The 14,567-nt window shown below is 38.1% G+C and overlaps 1 protein-coding gene across 1 annotated transcript; it reads left to right on the top strand.

Moving 5' to 3' along the window:
• Window positions 1–4,046: 4,046 nt before the first annotated feature.
• LOC145061036 (chitin-inducible gibberellin-responsive protein 1-like) lies at window positions 4,047–6,625 on the top strand. Its single transcript, XM_079008400.1, has 2 exons — window positions 4,047–4,195; window positions 4,761–6,625. Exon 2 carries the CDS (start codon window positions 4,814–4,816, stop codon window positions 6,254–6,256), a length of 1,443 nt encoding a protein of 480 aa, XP_078864526.1. The 5' UTR covers window positions 4,047–4,195; window positions 4,761–4,813; the 3' UTR covers window positions 6,257–6,625.
• Window positions 6,626–14,567: the final 7,942 nt, after the last annotated feature.

Genomic DNA, 14,567 nt, shown 5'->3' with positions numbered 1-14,567 from the left:
AATTCCCTTTGTGTTTGCGGCCGTAATCTCATATGGACCATGGTATTTTTTTTCTTTCAAGTCCCATACACATTAAGGTATGAGTCTAGACTAGTTTCACAAGGAAAGGAAAGGACTAGGGCACACTTTTGGCCCTTAAAGAAGGGTTTACGGTCCAAGGTGTTCTTGGGCCGTAAACTCTTTGATCTTGTTGTTCCCTCTTGATTTCTTGATGTATAGACATATAACAAGCCCTATTATACTCTAAGATAGAAGCACTTATGATTTGGGACGAAAGACTGAAGATCCTTGAGAGAGAATCGGGTTTTTCTCTAGTTGAAAATGGAACAAATGAATAAAAATGGCTAAGGGCCATATATATACCCCATGGGGTTTTTGGTCCAAAAATATCATTTGAGCCGTAAACTCCAAACTCTTGAGTTTTGAAACTTTTAAGATGCACATAATACTCTAGGGCATCCTCTCTCCCGATATCTCCTAAAGTGTTAATCCTAATATGCTCAAACTTATTCCAAAAGCTTGAAAATTAGCAGGAGCTGATCTGACTTCTATTGAAGCGAAGGGTTGTACAAAATAGAAAATTTCGGGTTGTCACAGCATGTCATTGCTTACGCTTCGAGGCAGCTGAAGCCTCACGAGGCGAATTACCCGACGCACGATTTGGAGTTGGGGGCTGTTGTGTTCGCCCTCAAGATTTGGTGACATTACCTCTATGGGGTTCATTGCGCTTAGCCGCAAGGCAGCACCGATCAGGGATATCTGTCTGAGGATGACAGTGGTGACTCCGCTTTTGGGGCGGATTCGGGAGGCCCAGCAGGAGGTCATGAAGGAGGAACATCGGAAGAGCGAGCGGATTGTAGGACAGGTTTCCTCCTTCGACTATGACAGCCGAGGATTGTTGACACTACACCTTAGGGTTTGGGTGTCGTACCTCAGGGTGTGCGCCAGGTTCTGATAAAGGAGGCGCACAAATCTCGATTCTCCATTCATCCCAGGGCATGTTGGGACCCAGGTACATTGGACCGTTTAGGGTTATAGCCCGGGTGGGCAATGTGGCATATAGGCTGGATCTGCCAGCCGAACTCAATCAAATCCACAGCACTTTCCACGTTTCCCAGCTGCGAAAGTGCCTGGTGGACGACTCGGCAGTGGTACCCTTGGAGGACATTCAGGTTGATGGCAGCCTGAACTACATTGAGCAACCTGTGGCGATCCTCGACCAGAAGTCGAAGGATCTGAGGAACAAGCGAGTGGAACTCGTGAAGGTGCAATGGCAGCACCGGAAGGGCTCGGAATGGACTTGGGAGCCAATGGACGAGATGATGGAGCACTACCCAGAGCTGTTTCAGGAATGAGCAGCAGACTTCGAGGACGAAGTCTAAAATAAGTGGGGGAGATTTGTAGCACTTGGTTCTTGGTACGTATTTCTTTTTATTTTTATCTAACTATTTTGCATTTTTGGCCGTGGACTTGACAAGTTGAAGGACCAACTCGCCGAGTAGAAGTGGGATGGGACGCGTGGTTTAAGCAGTGGACTCAACAAGTCGGGTCCCTGACTCGATGAGTAGACCCTGTCTGGACAAAAACCCTAATCTGATGGTTTGCACCCTATTTAAACAATGTTATGTCGGCCACAACGTCCCTTATGCTCCCAGAACACCTCTCATTGAAACCTTAGCCATTATTGAAGCAATCTAAGCCTTGTTGGTGGATTTTGGTGTTTGTGGTCTTAAGAAGGAAGGAGAAAAGCTTGAGGAAGCTAGTAGAGACCAAGGGAACCTGAGTTTGTGCACCTTGTATAGTTCATTGAAGGTAAAAAGCTGTAACCTTGTTCTTTCATTTGTTAGATCCCTCTTTTGGGAGATTTAGGGCTTTTATAAGCCATTTTTGATGACCAACCATGATTGCAAACATGGTTGGGGGTTGGGGCTTCTAAATCAAGTCATTAAGGGAGTCACAAGGCAGTTGGGGGCTGCTTTTGCACCCATGAAGGGTCCCATGCATCTTAAGAGCTTGTTTTATGTCTTTTTGAGCTCAAAGTCCCATGCAAGCACGTAAAGTTTGTAACTTTACGTGCTAGATCGATTGTAGAAGCTTGGATCTATTTTTTGATCAAAGGTTGTACATCAGAAATCAAGGATTTAGAGCGTGGACGTGACCGACTCGGTGAGTCCTTTCCTGGGACTCGACGAGTCCAAGGCTTTGAGTCCCAAATCTGTTGAGGGTCAAAGAACTCAGTTGAGTGTTAGAATTGTTGTAACCGGACAGAAAGAGTGACCCAACGCATTGGACATAATTTTTTACCTGGAGTTCATGGGACTCGACGAGTGCTAGAACAGACTCGGCAAGTCCAAGGCAATCTCCTTAAGAGTGGAGATGAACTCGGCAAGTTGTTCAAACAACTCGGTGAGTCGAGGACAGGACTTGTTCATCAGATGAAGGTGGACTCGACGAGTGTTCATACAAATCGGCGAGTCGGATGAGGTTCATGCGCTGTTCATATGAGAGAGGAACCCGTCAAGTCGATGCCAAACTCGACGAGTCGAGTCATGGATAAGGACGAGTAAAGGGTTAGGGACTCAACGAGTTGATGGCCCAACTCGGCGAGTCGGGTCAACTTGAAGTTGACTTTGACTGGACTTGGACTAACCCTGCTTAGGGTTGCACGTGTTGTGTGTTGACTTGAAGGTTGTCATGTAGGGGTCGAGGAGTCGAAGGGAGTCGACTTGTGCGTCGAGGAAAATTCAAACACTGAACAACATTGAGGTGAGTTACCTTCCAGTGGGGGTGGGTCTACGACCATAATGTCGGGCCACCAAAAAGGAGTATTTAGAAGATGATTGTCTTCGTGATAATTATCTTGGTCTGGTTATGTGTTTTGGTCATGAGATTTATCAGTATGATATGTTATGTGTATAGTAGGGATCAGTTCCCCTGACAGTGGTCCTTAGGACCAAAAGGGTAAGTCAGTACCCGGATATGCCTGACTGTATGCTTATATATATTGTTGTGTGCTAGTAGTAGGGGATGAAATAGTCCCCAGTTACCGGTTGAAAGATACCGATGACGGTTGCCGATTGAAAGATACCGATGACAGTTACCGGTTGAAAGATACCGATGATATTGTATGGTATGTGGTATGATGGGGGAACTCACTAAGCTTTGTGCTTATAGTTTTAGTTTTGGTTTCAGGTACCTCTTCGTCGAAGGGGAAGGAGTCGGCGGTGTAGCAGCGCATCACACACACACACATGGTTTCCGCATTGAGTTTTTGGGATTGTACTCTGATTTTCATTACTTTTGATGTCATTGTTTGGGACACAACATTATGATTTTAAAACGTCTTGTTTATTTGACCATATTTTGGTAAAATGTTTATTAACTTATTAATTCAAAATGAAATTTTCGGACTTGAATTTTCGGATGTTACAAGAACACACTTGAGTTTTTGTGTCTGGTGCTGAACAAACCTAGGAGACCAATTATATTTTCGAATTTTAAAATTTCGACAAAAATACTATACCCACTCGTCGCTGACCGAGAAACTTGGTTTAAGTAATTTACACAAGCATCGGTAATATGAGGGATAATGGCACGAAGCCGTCTAATCAATCATAGGTAACCAGATTACCTCTCCATCTATTCAATGAGATTACCTCTCCATCTATTCAATGAATGACCTTTTTAACCCATAAAAACCAAATTTAAGCACCTAGAAAGCAAAAAAATAAATAAATAAATAAAATAAAATAAAATAAAATTAAAGGGCCTTATAAACTAAAACATGAAATTTTGTAGTGTCTAATTAACACTTAAAATTTATACAGGAGCGTGTACAACACTCTCTTCGGTCGCGTGAATGTAATATAGAATATCAATTTGTGTATGAAATAGGCAATAACGTCATTATACTATTGCTGTGGACGGCGGGATCCGTTAAATTACCGTGAACTCGTATATCCCCCCCTACGCTGTCAACAATACCGCGTCTGACGGCTCAGTTATCTTCCGTCATCTCTCCCAGCTCTGTTTATAAGCTCCTCAGCCGCTTATTTTATCGAATCCCTATCGGTTTCGTCTCCTGAGTCCCGAGTTTCGTTGCATGCACCAAAAGATATAAATACAACCCAACATATAGCTACGATCTTATCTTTCAGCTGTGTCAACTGAGACCTAGTCTTTCGTCTTCTTCAAGGTACGCCCATGGACTATTCTTCTTAAATTTCACCTTGATCAAAGTTTTGTAGTCGTTCTTTTCTTCTATCAGATGGGATTTGTTCATTTTTTTTAAAAGATTATGAGTCAGGATTCGTTGTTACCTGTTTGTTGAAATGCTCGAGAGAAAAAATTCTGTTTATTTTTAGATCTTTTTCTTGCTGGGTAAACCTTCTTAAATTTTTTTTTTTTTTTTTTTTTTTTCTGATTGAAACTTCTGCAACAAGATTGAAGAGTATTTTTTTTTTTCGCTTGAAATGATTAAGTTCGTGGTTCGTCTGTTACCCGTTTGTTGAAATGCTCGAGAGAAAGAAACTGAAAGTCATGTTTATTGTACGGAGGAGACATTTCTCATTTATTTCCGGATGGTTTACTTTCATTAAATAAAGGGATAAAATCGAGTCAAAGAGTTGATTTTTTAGGTTTGGCCGGTTGGTGGGAATTTTTATAAATTTCTTTTATCATATTCAACACACTTTTATCAAATCTTTAATCTTTATAGTTTATATGGATTACAATCATCTCTTTCTTCTTAATTCATTCAGATTTGAAAGAAAACAAGCAAATGGTGTACACCATCTGATGCATAACAAATAGCATGGACTCGGAACAAATTTTCAGCTACAGAACAACCGGTCAAACCTCATCATACCCACAAACTCCCCAAATCCCCACAAAACTAATCAATTCCCTAAAATTCGAATCAAGAAACTCCCCAAAATCCCCATTTTTAACACCTTTCGATTCAGAAACATTCACCGCATTAAGCGACAACAGCCCTTCTTCCGTTGAAGATTGCACCTCTTTTAACCACAGTGGCACTGCCTACATGAAAAATGCTCTTCACGATATAGAAACCACCCTAATGGCTCCAGATGATGACGTCACCATGCCCATGACCTGTATGGGTCAACCCGGATCCAATCTAAACAACTTGCTCATCGCATGTGCAAGTGCTTTAGCAAGCAACAATCCTGACGAATTTGAAAAATTAGTGGAACAAGCAAGGGCATTTGTGTCAATTAGCGGCGACCCAATTCAACGTTTAGGCGCGTATATAGTCGAAGGGTTGGTAGCAAGAAAGGAATGTTCAGGGAACAATATTTATCGGGCTTTAAGGTGTAAAGAACCCGAAGGTAAAGAATTACTTTCCTACATGCATATTTTATACGAAATTTGCCCGTATTTGAAATTCGGGTATATGGCTGCAAACGGGGCGATAGCCGAAGCAGTTAGAACCGAAGACCGTATCCACATCATTGACTTCCAAATAGCCCAAGGCACCCAATGGATGACCCTTTTACAAGCCCTAGCGGCCCGACCCGGTGGGCCCCCACACGTGCGTATCACCGGAATCGACGATCCCGTTTCCAGATACGCACGTGGTGATTCTTTGGAATTAGTCGGGAAACGGTTGGAATCGGTTTCACAAAAGTTCAAAATCCCGATCGAGTTTCATCCGATTCAAGTATTCGCACCGTTTGTGACTAAAGAAATGCTCGATGTGAGGCCAGGTGAGGCTCTCGCAGTCAACTTTGCCCTTCAATTGCATCACATGGCGGATGAGAGCGTTGACTTGTCAAACCCTAGAGACGAGAGGTTAAGAATGGTGAAATCTTTGAATCCGAAGGTTGTTACGTTAGTTGAACAAGAATCGAATACGAATACTGCAGCGTTCTTTCCAAGATTCTTGGAGGTTTTGGACTATTACACTGCGATGTTTGAAAGTATGGATGTGACGTTACCGATCGATAGGAAAAAGAGGATTAAGGTTGAACAACATTGTTTGGCGCGAGATATTGTGAATATTATTGCGTGTGAAGGTAAGGAAAGAGTGGAAAGACATGAGTTGTTTATGAAGTGGAGGTCGAGGTTTATGATGGCGGGATTTACGCAGTGTTCGTTGAGTCCGTATGTGAATTCGGTTATTAGGAATCTTTTGAAGCGTTATTCAGAGAATTATACGTTGGTTGAGAAAGATGGAGCTATGTTGTTGGGGTGGAAAGAGAGGAATCTTATTTCGGCATCTGCATGGCATTGAGACTGTGGTTTGTTATATGGGACATGACAAGACAGAATAAGATAATATTTGACAGGTTGAGACATGATTAGATTTAACTGGACCGAGAACGTACGAGACATGTCATTCTATGTCTTTTTAAGATGATACACTGAGCTTTGTCATGTGCAGTGTCAACTGAGATCGAAGACACATGGAAAGTGGTAAGTGTTAGAGCAACATGTTTTTTTTTTTTTCTTGTAATCAAATAAGGCTAAAATAAGATGCGGTAGTTTTGGGTTTAAACTTAGATGAGTTTTTTTTCATTGGTTAAAATGATGGTTAGTAATGTTAGTTATTAAAACATTGTTTATTGTTAGTAGAGTTGTATGAAAATATTCTTTAGGAGTATGTTAATATGTTTGATGAATGTTTGGTTTGGGAACTTAAATAACTCATAGTCATAGATATGAAAATATGAAAATCATTATTGGTTAAGGGCGTGTTTGGCAAAAGTAGCTGTTAGCTGGAAGCGGGTAGCAGTTAGCAGTTAGCTGGTAGCGGTTAGCTGGTAGCGGGTAGCTGGTAGTTGGTAGCGGGAAGCTGTAGCTTTTATTTGTTATATAAATGTTTGACAAAAGTAGCCGGAAGCTTTTGAAATATATAAAATTACATAAAAGGACAATTGATTAAAAATAAATAAATATATAAATATATTTTTAAAGGTAATTATGGAAATTGATTTCAAAAGCTTGGGAGCGTTTTGTTAAACGCTACATGAAGTAGCTTTTAGAATCGGAGCGTTTTGTTAAAACTAAAAGTTAAACGCTCGTACTGTCAAACGAAGCTTTTTGTTTAAACTAAAACGTTTTATCAAAAGCTAAAAGCTAGAAGCTCCCAAACGCTTCATGCCAAACACGCTCTAAGCGTTTTGGGCCGCCCCGATCTCTCCGACCCTCACCATGCTAACTTTTTTTTGTAAGACTTGATATTTTAACAAGAGAAATTTATAAATATAGTTAAATTTTAAAAAATAGCAAAAAATTAGCGTTTTAAAAAAAAATAGTCATTCATTTTACAGGTGATTTTTGTCCGCTATAAAATCGGCCAGCTACGATTTCATACTCTCCGGCTGCTATCTCGTGTATAAAAATACGATTTCAGCACAATGATAAAAACCTGATTTTTTTAAGGGTAAATTACATCGATCGTCCCTCGTGCATATGTCAGAATGCGTGTTTAGTCCCCATTTTCAAAAATTAACTCGGAGCGTCCCTTATTTGCTTAAAACTTGCACGCTTCGTCCCTAAAAGAAGATTTTGTTGCAAACTTAGTCCATACCAAATGTGAAATGTCCAAAATACCCTTGTGTTTTTATTTTAAATTAATTTAATGCTTTTATTATGATTTTCAATTTAAAAAGAAATAATAAAAGGACCCTCCCCTTCATCCCCCAACTCATCCACAACCGGAGAGATATAAACACACATACAAAATCGTCGATGAGAGGGAAAATGGAGACCTTCAACTCATCGTACAATCACCAACGACCATCCTCTGACAAAACTTCCCCACCCCTTTCATTATGTTACTGATCGAGAAAACCAAAAACACCAAACACACTAGTTGTAGATCGATGATGGTGGTTTAGGATGGGTTTTCTGGGGGCGAGATGGGTGGTGGGTTACGAAAATTAGAGAAGAGAGCAGGAGAAGGATATTGATGATGGGTTAACGATGATCAGAAGGCTTCCCCTCCGACCCATAAAACCGTCTTGTATCTTTGATAATATCTGTGAGCAAGCTCTAATGCGACCTCCGTTTTCCTAATTCTAGGTTTGCCATTGATGCACACAATGCTTCTTCCAAAGCTTTTGTATTTCCCGGTTTTCATTTTCTTGTATTTAGGTCTTTTAAATGAAGTTTTCCCGATTACAGGTTAAACCCATGCTTCTAATTTCAATTCTTTTCACTTTCTGACTTCCAAATTTATAAACTTCCAATCGTTTTCACTTTCTTCATCTGCAATGCCTTTTGATGTGTCTGTTCTAATGTGTGTGCTGGTTTCGTTTTCATTTGTGCATCCAAAAAAGTATTTTTGATCTCTGTTATCTCATTTCCACTTCCGACGAAGAATTGTTCTTAGGTTAAGCCGATTTCAGAAGATTAAGCTATTTCATTTGGGTTTGATCTTGATGGGTTTTTGCATCAGTTTGATTTCATACGACTTGATGATCTTGTCTATTTGTGTTGGGGTTTTTGCCGTCGTTGGTGAAGGAAAAGTGAGAAAGAGGGAGACGAATTTAGGTAGAAGAAGCTGGGATTTGGGGAAGAGTGGGGATTAATTGTTTTTTTCTTTTAATTTAAAACTAATAAACAAATAAAAGAAAATGGAAAAATAAGTTATTAAGGGCAAAATAGTCATTTCAAATCAATAGGGACAAAGTGTGCAAGTTTTAAGCAAACGAGGGATGATCCAAGTTAATTTTTGAAAATAGGGACTAAACATGTTTTCTGACACATGCATGAGGGACGATCGGTGTAATTTACCCTTTTTTTAAATCACAGATCACCTTTAAGGCAGTTGATATTGCCACTGAAAGTTTTGATATTGCCACTGAAGAAGGAGCGGCGACCGGCGAACGGAAAAGAAGCGGTGGGGCGTCCGGTGAACGAAGAAGCAACATCGATTCACGTTTCATCGTTTGGGAAGAAGTCCAAGGAAGAAATCAAGAAACCGACCTCTGGGGACTTTATTTTTCTTTTGATATTTTTGTAAATGAAAAATAAGGGCAAAAAAGACATAACACTTTAAAATTAAGTTGATGGATAAAATAGTTCAGTGGAAATATCACCTCCCTTTTCTTTAACGTGAGGTAGGTTTCCCGGATTCTAGTAATAAAATATTAATTTTTTATAATCTCAATAAAAGCTTGTAACCTTGAATTCCTTTACTTACATTAGGCTAAATTCGAATACGTTTTGATAACTTGATGAGTTTTTTGATGTAGGCCTGAAATTTGGCTGAACTAGGTAATTTGAATAGCTTGAAAATTTTGTTATTAACTGTGTTTAATAAAGCATATTCAGTTTAAGAACATAAAGAACTCATAAATGTCTATTGTACCGTGATTGATAAACATGTCTGAATATACAAAAAAAGTACATGCATATAAAGACTCGATAGGAATTTAAGTGAAATTCTTACTTGAATATGACTTGGATATATATTTTAAGCAAGTTTGATGTATAAAGAAAGTTAAAAAATTAAAACTAAAAGAACTGTTGCAATAATAATAATAATAATACAAAATTACATAAATGGTCCCTGTAGTTTATCAAAAGTCACAACTTCGGTCCTTGCTATTTTTTTATAAATATGGTCAATGTGGTTTCTAAAACTTATATGGTTGGTCCTTAAACCACATAAAAAGACTACTATAACCTTTTTATTTTACAAAAAATTGCAAAAAATGGTCCCTGTGGTATGCATTTTTTAGGGTTTTAGTCCAAGCCTCGACTTTTTGGATTGGTGGTCCTTTTGGGCTGGTTTACATGTAGTTTTGGTCCCTGTCCAAACTAAAAAGACTATTATACCTTTAATGAATTTAGTTTTCATTTTTCTTTCACTTTTATAATAATTATTATTATTAAATATAAAAATGGGCCCACATCTCTCTCTCTCTCTCTCTCTCTCTCTCTCTCTCTCTCTCTCTCTCGTGTATAATCATTTTCTTCCTAAAAAACCCACACAACTTCTTGTCAAAATTAAAACGAGGACCATTTCACATATACATACACATTGTGGTCTCTCATCTTCTTCATCAATACACACATGCACTTAATGGAGAAAGCTTCAGTGACCATCTCTCTCTCTCTCTCTCTCTCTCTCTCTCAATCGGCCACTACATCCCAGAATACATACCACAACATTCATCTTCTTTAATCTCATACATCAATCTATCTTCTCCTCCACCTCTGCAAGATTCATGTCTAAATAACATTAAATCACCGACAACAATCTGCAAGATTTCAGTACTTATTAGCAATTCGATGATTGGTATGAAGAATAATAGGCATACTTGATGGGGGCAGCATAAGTTGCCGGCGACGGGAAAACGGACCTCCGGTTCTTGTTTTTCATCTGATCGAGAAGGCTAATCACGAACGAGGCAGTGAAAGGGAAGGCTAGGGGTGGTAACGAAAGCAGCAAGGGCTGCTTAAGCATCTCATGTGTTTCTTCTGTCTCGGAAGGAAGGTGCGAAGGTGGGGAATCCAAAGGGGGCTACCGCCTCTGATTTTTGCTCCGGGGAAACACCCACTTCGGTGGTATGTTCAGGCCAAGGAACGAAGAAGAAATGGAGGATGAAAGGGGGAAATACAGCAGTGATCGCAACAGTCTTCAGGGGGAGTTCAGTGACTACGATCGACATGTAAAAAGGTGGAGCAACAAGGGGTTGTTGCCTCGAAGTCTCATCGAAATTAGCCATCACCCCTGACAGTTCATGATAGGAAACGAAGGAGAAGACAGGCGAAGTAGAAGAGGCAGCTGCCTCCTGTTCTTCTTCTTGATGGCAACAACAAAATTGAATGAAAAGAAGGGTGTTTGGAGCTGGTTTATCTCATCAAAGCTTTGGGTGTGAAGAAGGCGAAATGGGTTCGATATTTGGGTTGTTCATTTGGGTTCTTATTTTGGTTTACAACTTCGATTTTCATCAGAACAATGGTGGTTTCAAGGTTTGATCAGGGAGAAAAACGATCGTCAAAGATGGGTGCTGGAGATATATATATATATATATATATATATATATATATATATATATATATATATATATATATATATATATATATATATAGAGAGAGAGAGAGAGAGAGCAAGAGAGAGAGAGAGAGAATGGGGTGTGGGCCCCATTTTATTATTAATAAAATATTAAATTAAATAGAAAAAAATATAAAAATATATCAAAAGGGCAATTTAGTCATTTCAATTTTCGGAGGGACCATTTTCACATACAAACTAGTCCGAAAGGACCACCAATCCAAAAAATCGAGGTTTGAACTAAAACCCCAAAAAAATGCATACCACAGGTATCATCTTTGCAATTTTGTCTTTATTTTATTTTATCTTTTTCTTTTAACTAAAACTATTTAAAATAAAATATAAAAGAAAATAAACAATACTTATACTCCCCTCCCCACCCCACCCCACTCCTTATGCCTAAACCTTGTCAAAGTTCTTTTACCCTTCTTATTCAATGTCTCTGTTTTTCTCTCTCACTATGCGGTGGGAATATACCCTTTGGCCTCACAAAACTCCTATATTCTATTTACTTGGCGATATTCTGTGTACAAAACCATACCCTTTGCGTTCCTGTTTGCTTAGTTGTATTTTTGTGTATAAATTGCCACCAATATTAGTTAAAGTTAATTATTTGAAATATAATGAATTTTAAAAAATCATAATTTTATCAACGGAACCAAACTGGCGCTAAAATTATGTCTGAGATACCCACTGTTTTCTAGCAGTACATTATATAAATGACAAAATGAATTAATTGATATAGATCCGGATTCGGCCAAATACATACATTTCCAAAACTTTACCCCATTTTCTTGCAGAAATGACTCCAATTTTCCGGTGGAATAATAGATGTTGTAAGGCCTATGTTATTTACGTTTATGCTTATGTATTGTATTGACGATGACATCTCAACGTTTTTAATATAATTAAAATACATTTATTCAGAAATGCTTTGATAATATCTTTATCATATTTTGGGAATAAATTCCGCAATATTATTCTTTAAAAGGATACTCTGATTTTTAAATAAAGCATAAACAAATCGGTATTTTCTGGCCGTGAAATTGGGGATGTCACAAGATTCTTCACCTCGGCTCAAAAACGACTCACACCCCCTTAAACCAAACTCGATTCCCATTGCGGCTGCCCTGCAATGAAGGGCTACACTTTTCTTGAAACTGACTCTCAAACCGGCTTCCATAGGTCTTCATGAGCCCTAGTCTCTAATACCAAATGTAAGGTTCATGCCCCATAAAATACACAGGAAAAAAGAATAACGAACAGGAGATTAAGAAGATTTTTGAACAAAGATTTATTGCTAAAAACTTGATTCTAAAATGATTAAACAAAGCAATCGAAATACCCCTACTTATGCTAACTCTAAATGAGTCCTACTCAAACACAAAAAACTGCATAAAAGAAATGTTTCCTAAAATATCCATGGATGAGATTGTGTCCCATATTTTGAATTAATCTAACAGGTGATAGATGTTTTCAATTCATCATTAACGCGAAGTCGGTTGTTTCTTGTGATGGGAGTCGGCTTCACATACTCAGTGGTGTTCTATGGACTAACCTTAAATATTGTCAATCTGAAAACAAATCTCTATCTTAGCATGTTAATTAATGCTCTTGTGGAGGTGCCATCGTTTGTTTTGACTACAATCTTCATAGATAGATTTGGGAGGAAGCATCTCGGAATTGGAATGCAGTGGTTCAGTGGGATCTTCTGCATTATCGACAACTTGTTAGGAAGCCAAGGGATTTGGGAAGTGTTGACGACAGCGTGTGGCGTTTTGGGAATATTTGGGATGGCGGGGACTTACAATCTGATGTTCATGTACACAATGGAGTTGTTTCCAACAGTGGTTAGAAACGCAACACTTGGATGTGGGATGCAAATCATCCAGTTTGGTGCTATTATAGTGCCTTTTGTGGTAATTATGAGAAGTCGTTTTGCGTTGATGGTGTTTGGGGCATGTGGAATTGTGGGAGCGATTCTTATATTTTACCTTCCAGAAACATTAAACAAGCCATTATATGGCACCATGAACGGATTGGCGGAAGCCCAGAACGAGTTCTCAACACTTTTATAAAAATTAAAGAAGCTTGTTTTCTTCGATTGAAAATTACATGAGCATTGAAACTCTAAATCTCTCTTCTAAATCTATTGAACTTGACATAAACTATAATACAATTCAATCATTTAGATAATCCATGCATTATGCATTATTGATGCATTTAAAACCTCTTCAACCTCACTCTATTTTTACATTACACTATATTTATAATAGAGCAAAACCTCATACTCAAGCAGTGGTGAATCTAGAACCAAAAACCACGTGTTTCCTTATGTAAGTGAAACCAAAACAATGAGAGTAAATAATACTAGTGGCGAGCTGGTGCCTGGCGGAGCGGTGGCGGCGGGTCGGTGGCGATGGTCGGACAACGAACGACATAAGGCAGAACTGGTGGCCATGTGGGAGCGATGGTGGCCATGTGGGAGCGATCATCAGGGAAACATTTTATGATGCTTCAGAGATGTTAATCACGCCTCAACCCAAACAACATTTCACATTTCAAGCTTTTTGTTGCTATTTTTTCCCCTTTTTTGTTTAATTTTAAATGGACTGGGCTATTGCCTAATGATTAAATTTTAAATAGATTGAGTCAGTGAGCTATTTTAAGTGGATTGAAATATAAACTATAAGCGTCATTCATTTTGATCCATTTTCTTTTTAGTTCCCTATTGTTTTCATACATAACTAATACTATGTTTTAAAAAAATAGGTGGGTCTTCACTATACATAGTTATGCAAGCCACATTTCACATTTCAATCCTTTGCTATTTTTTTCCCTTTTTTGTTTAATTTTAAATGGACTGGACTATTGCCTAATGATTAAATTTTATGTGGATTGATTCATTGAACTATTTTAAGTGGATTTAAATATAAACTATAGGCTTCATACATTTTGATTCATTTTCATTTTGGCAAAGTTTATAAGGTAGGTGATTGAAAAATATAAGGTAGTTCCTAATTTTTTTTCATACATAACTAATAGTTTTTAAAAAATAGGTGGGTCCTAGGAACCACCTTCACTATACATAGATACACCTCGGTACTCAACTCTATTTTACACTATATTTATAGAGTAATAGATAGTTAAACTCTAAATTTGGAGTGTTGTTACACCACCTTCAAACATATTATATTTTTACCAATGTTTTAAAAACTAGGTTTTTAGTTGAACAAGACCAGTTTCTGGTTCAATCGTTGGGTCAATCCGAATTCTAGAAGTTTCATGTTTTTATTTTTATTTTTCTACATACATATATACATCAATCCAGATACATCAAAAGAAACATAAAGTATATTATACCAAAACAAAATATAGTTTATATGAATACAAACCCATCAAAAACTTCATAACATTTACTATTTTTTAGTAACAAAGCCACACAACTTAAGATCCTTAGAAAAACTTATCAAATATCCAACATATATATATATATATATATATATATATATATATATATATATATATATATATA

Source organism: Lactuca serriola, chromosome 7 (genome assembly GCF_051521515.1).
Source record: "Lactuca serriola cultivar US96UC23 chromosome 7, Lser_US96UC23_V15, whole genome shotgun sequence".
NCBI classification, from domain to species: domain Eukaryota; kingdom Viridiplantae; phylum Streptophyta; class Magnoliopsida; order Asterales; family Asteraceae; genus Lactuca; species Lactuca serriola.
This window is presented reverse-complemented; position numbering and strand designations above follow the sequence as displayed.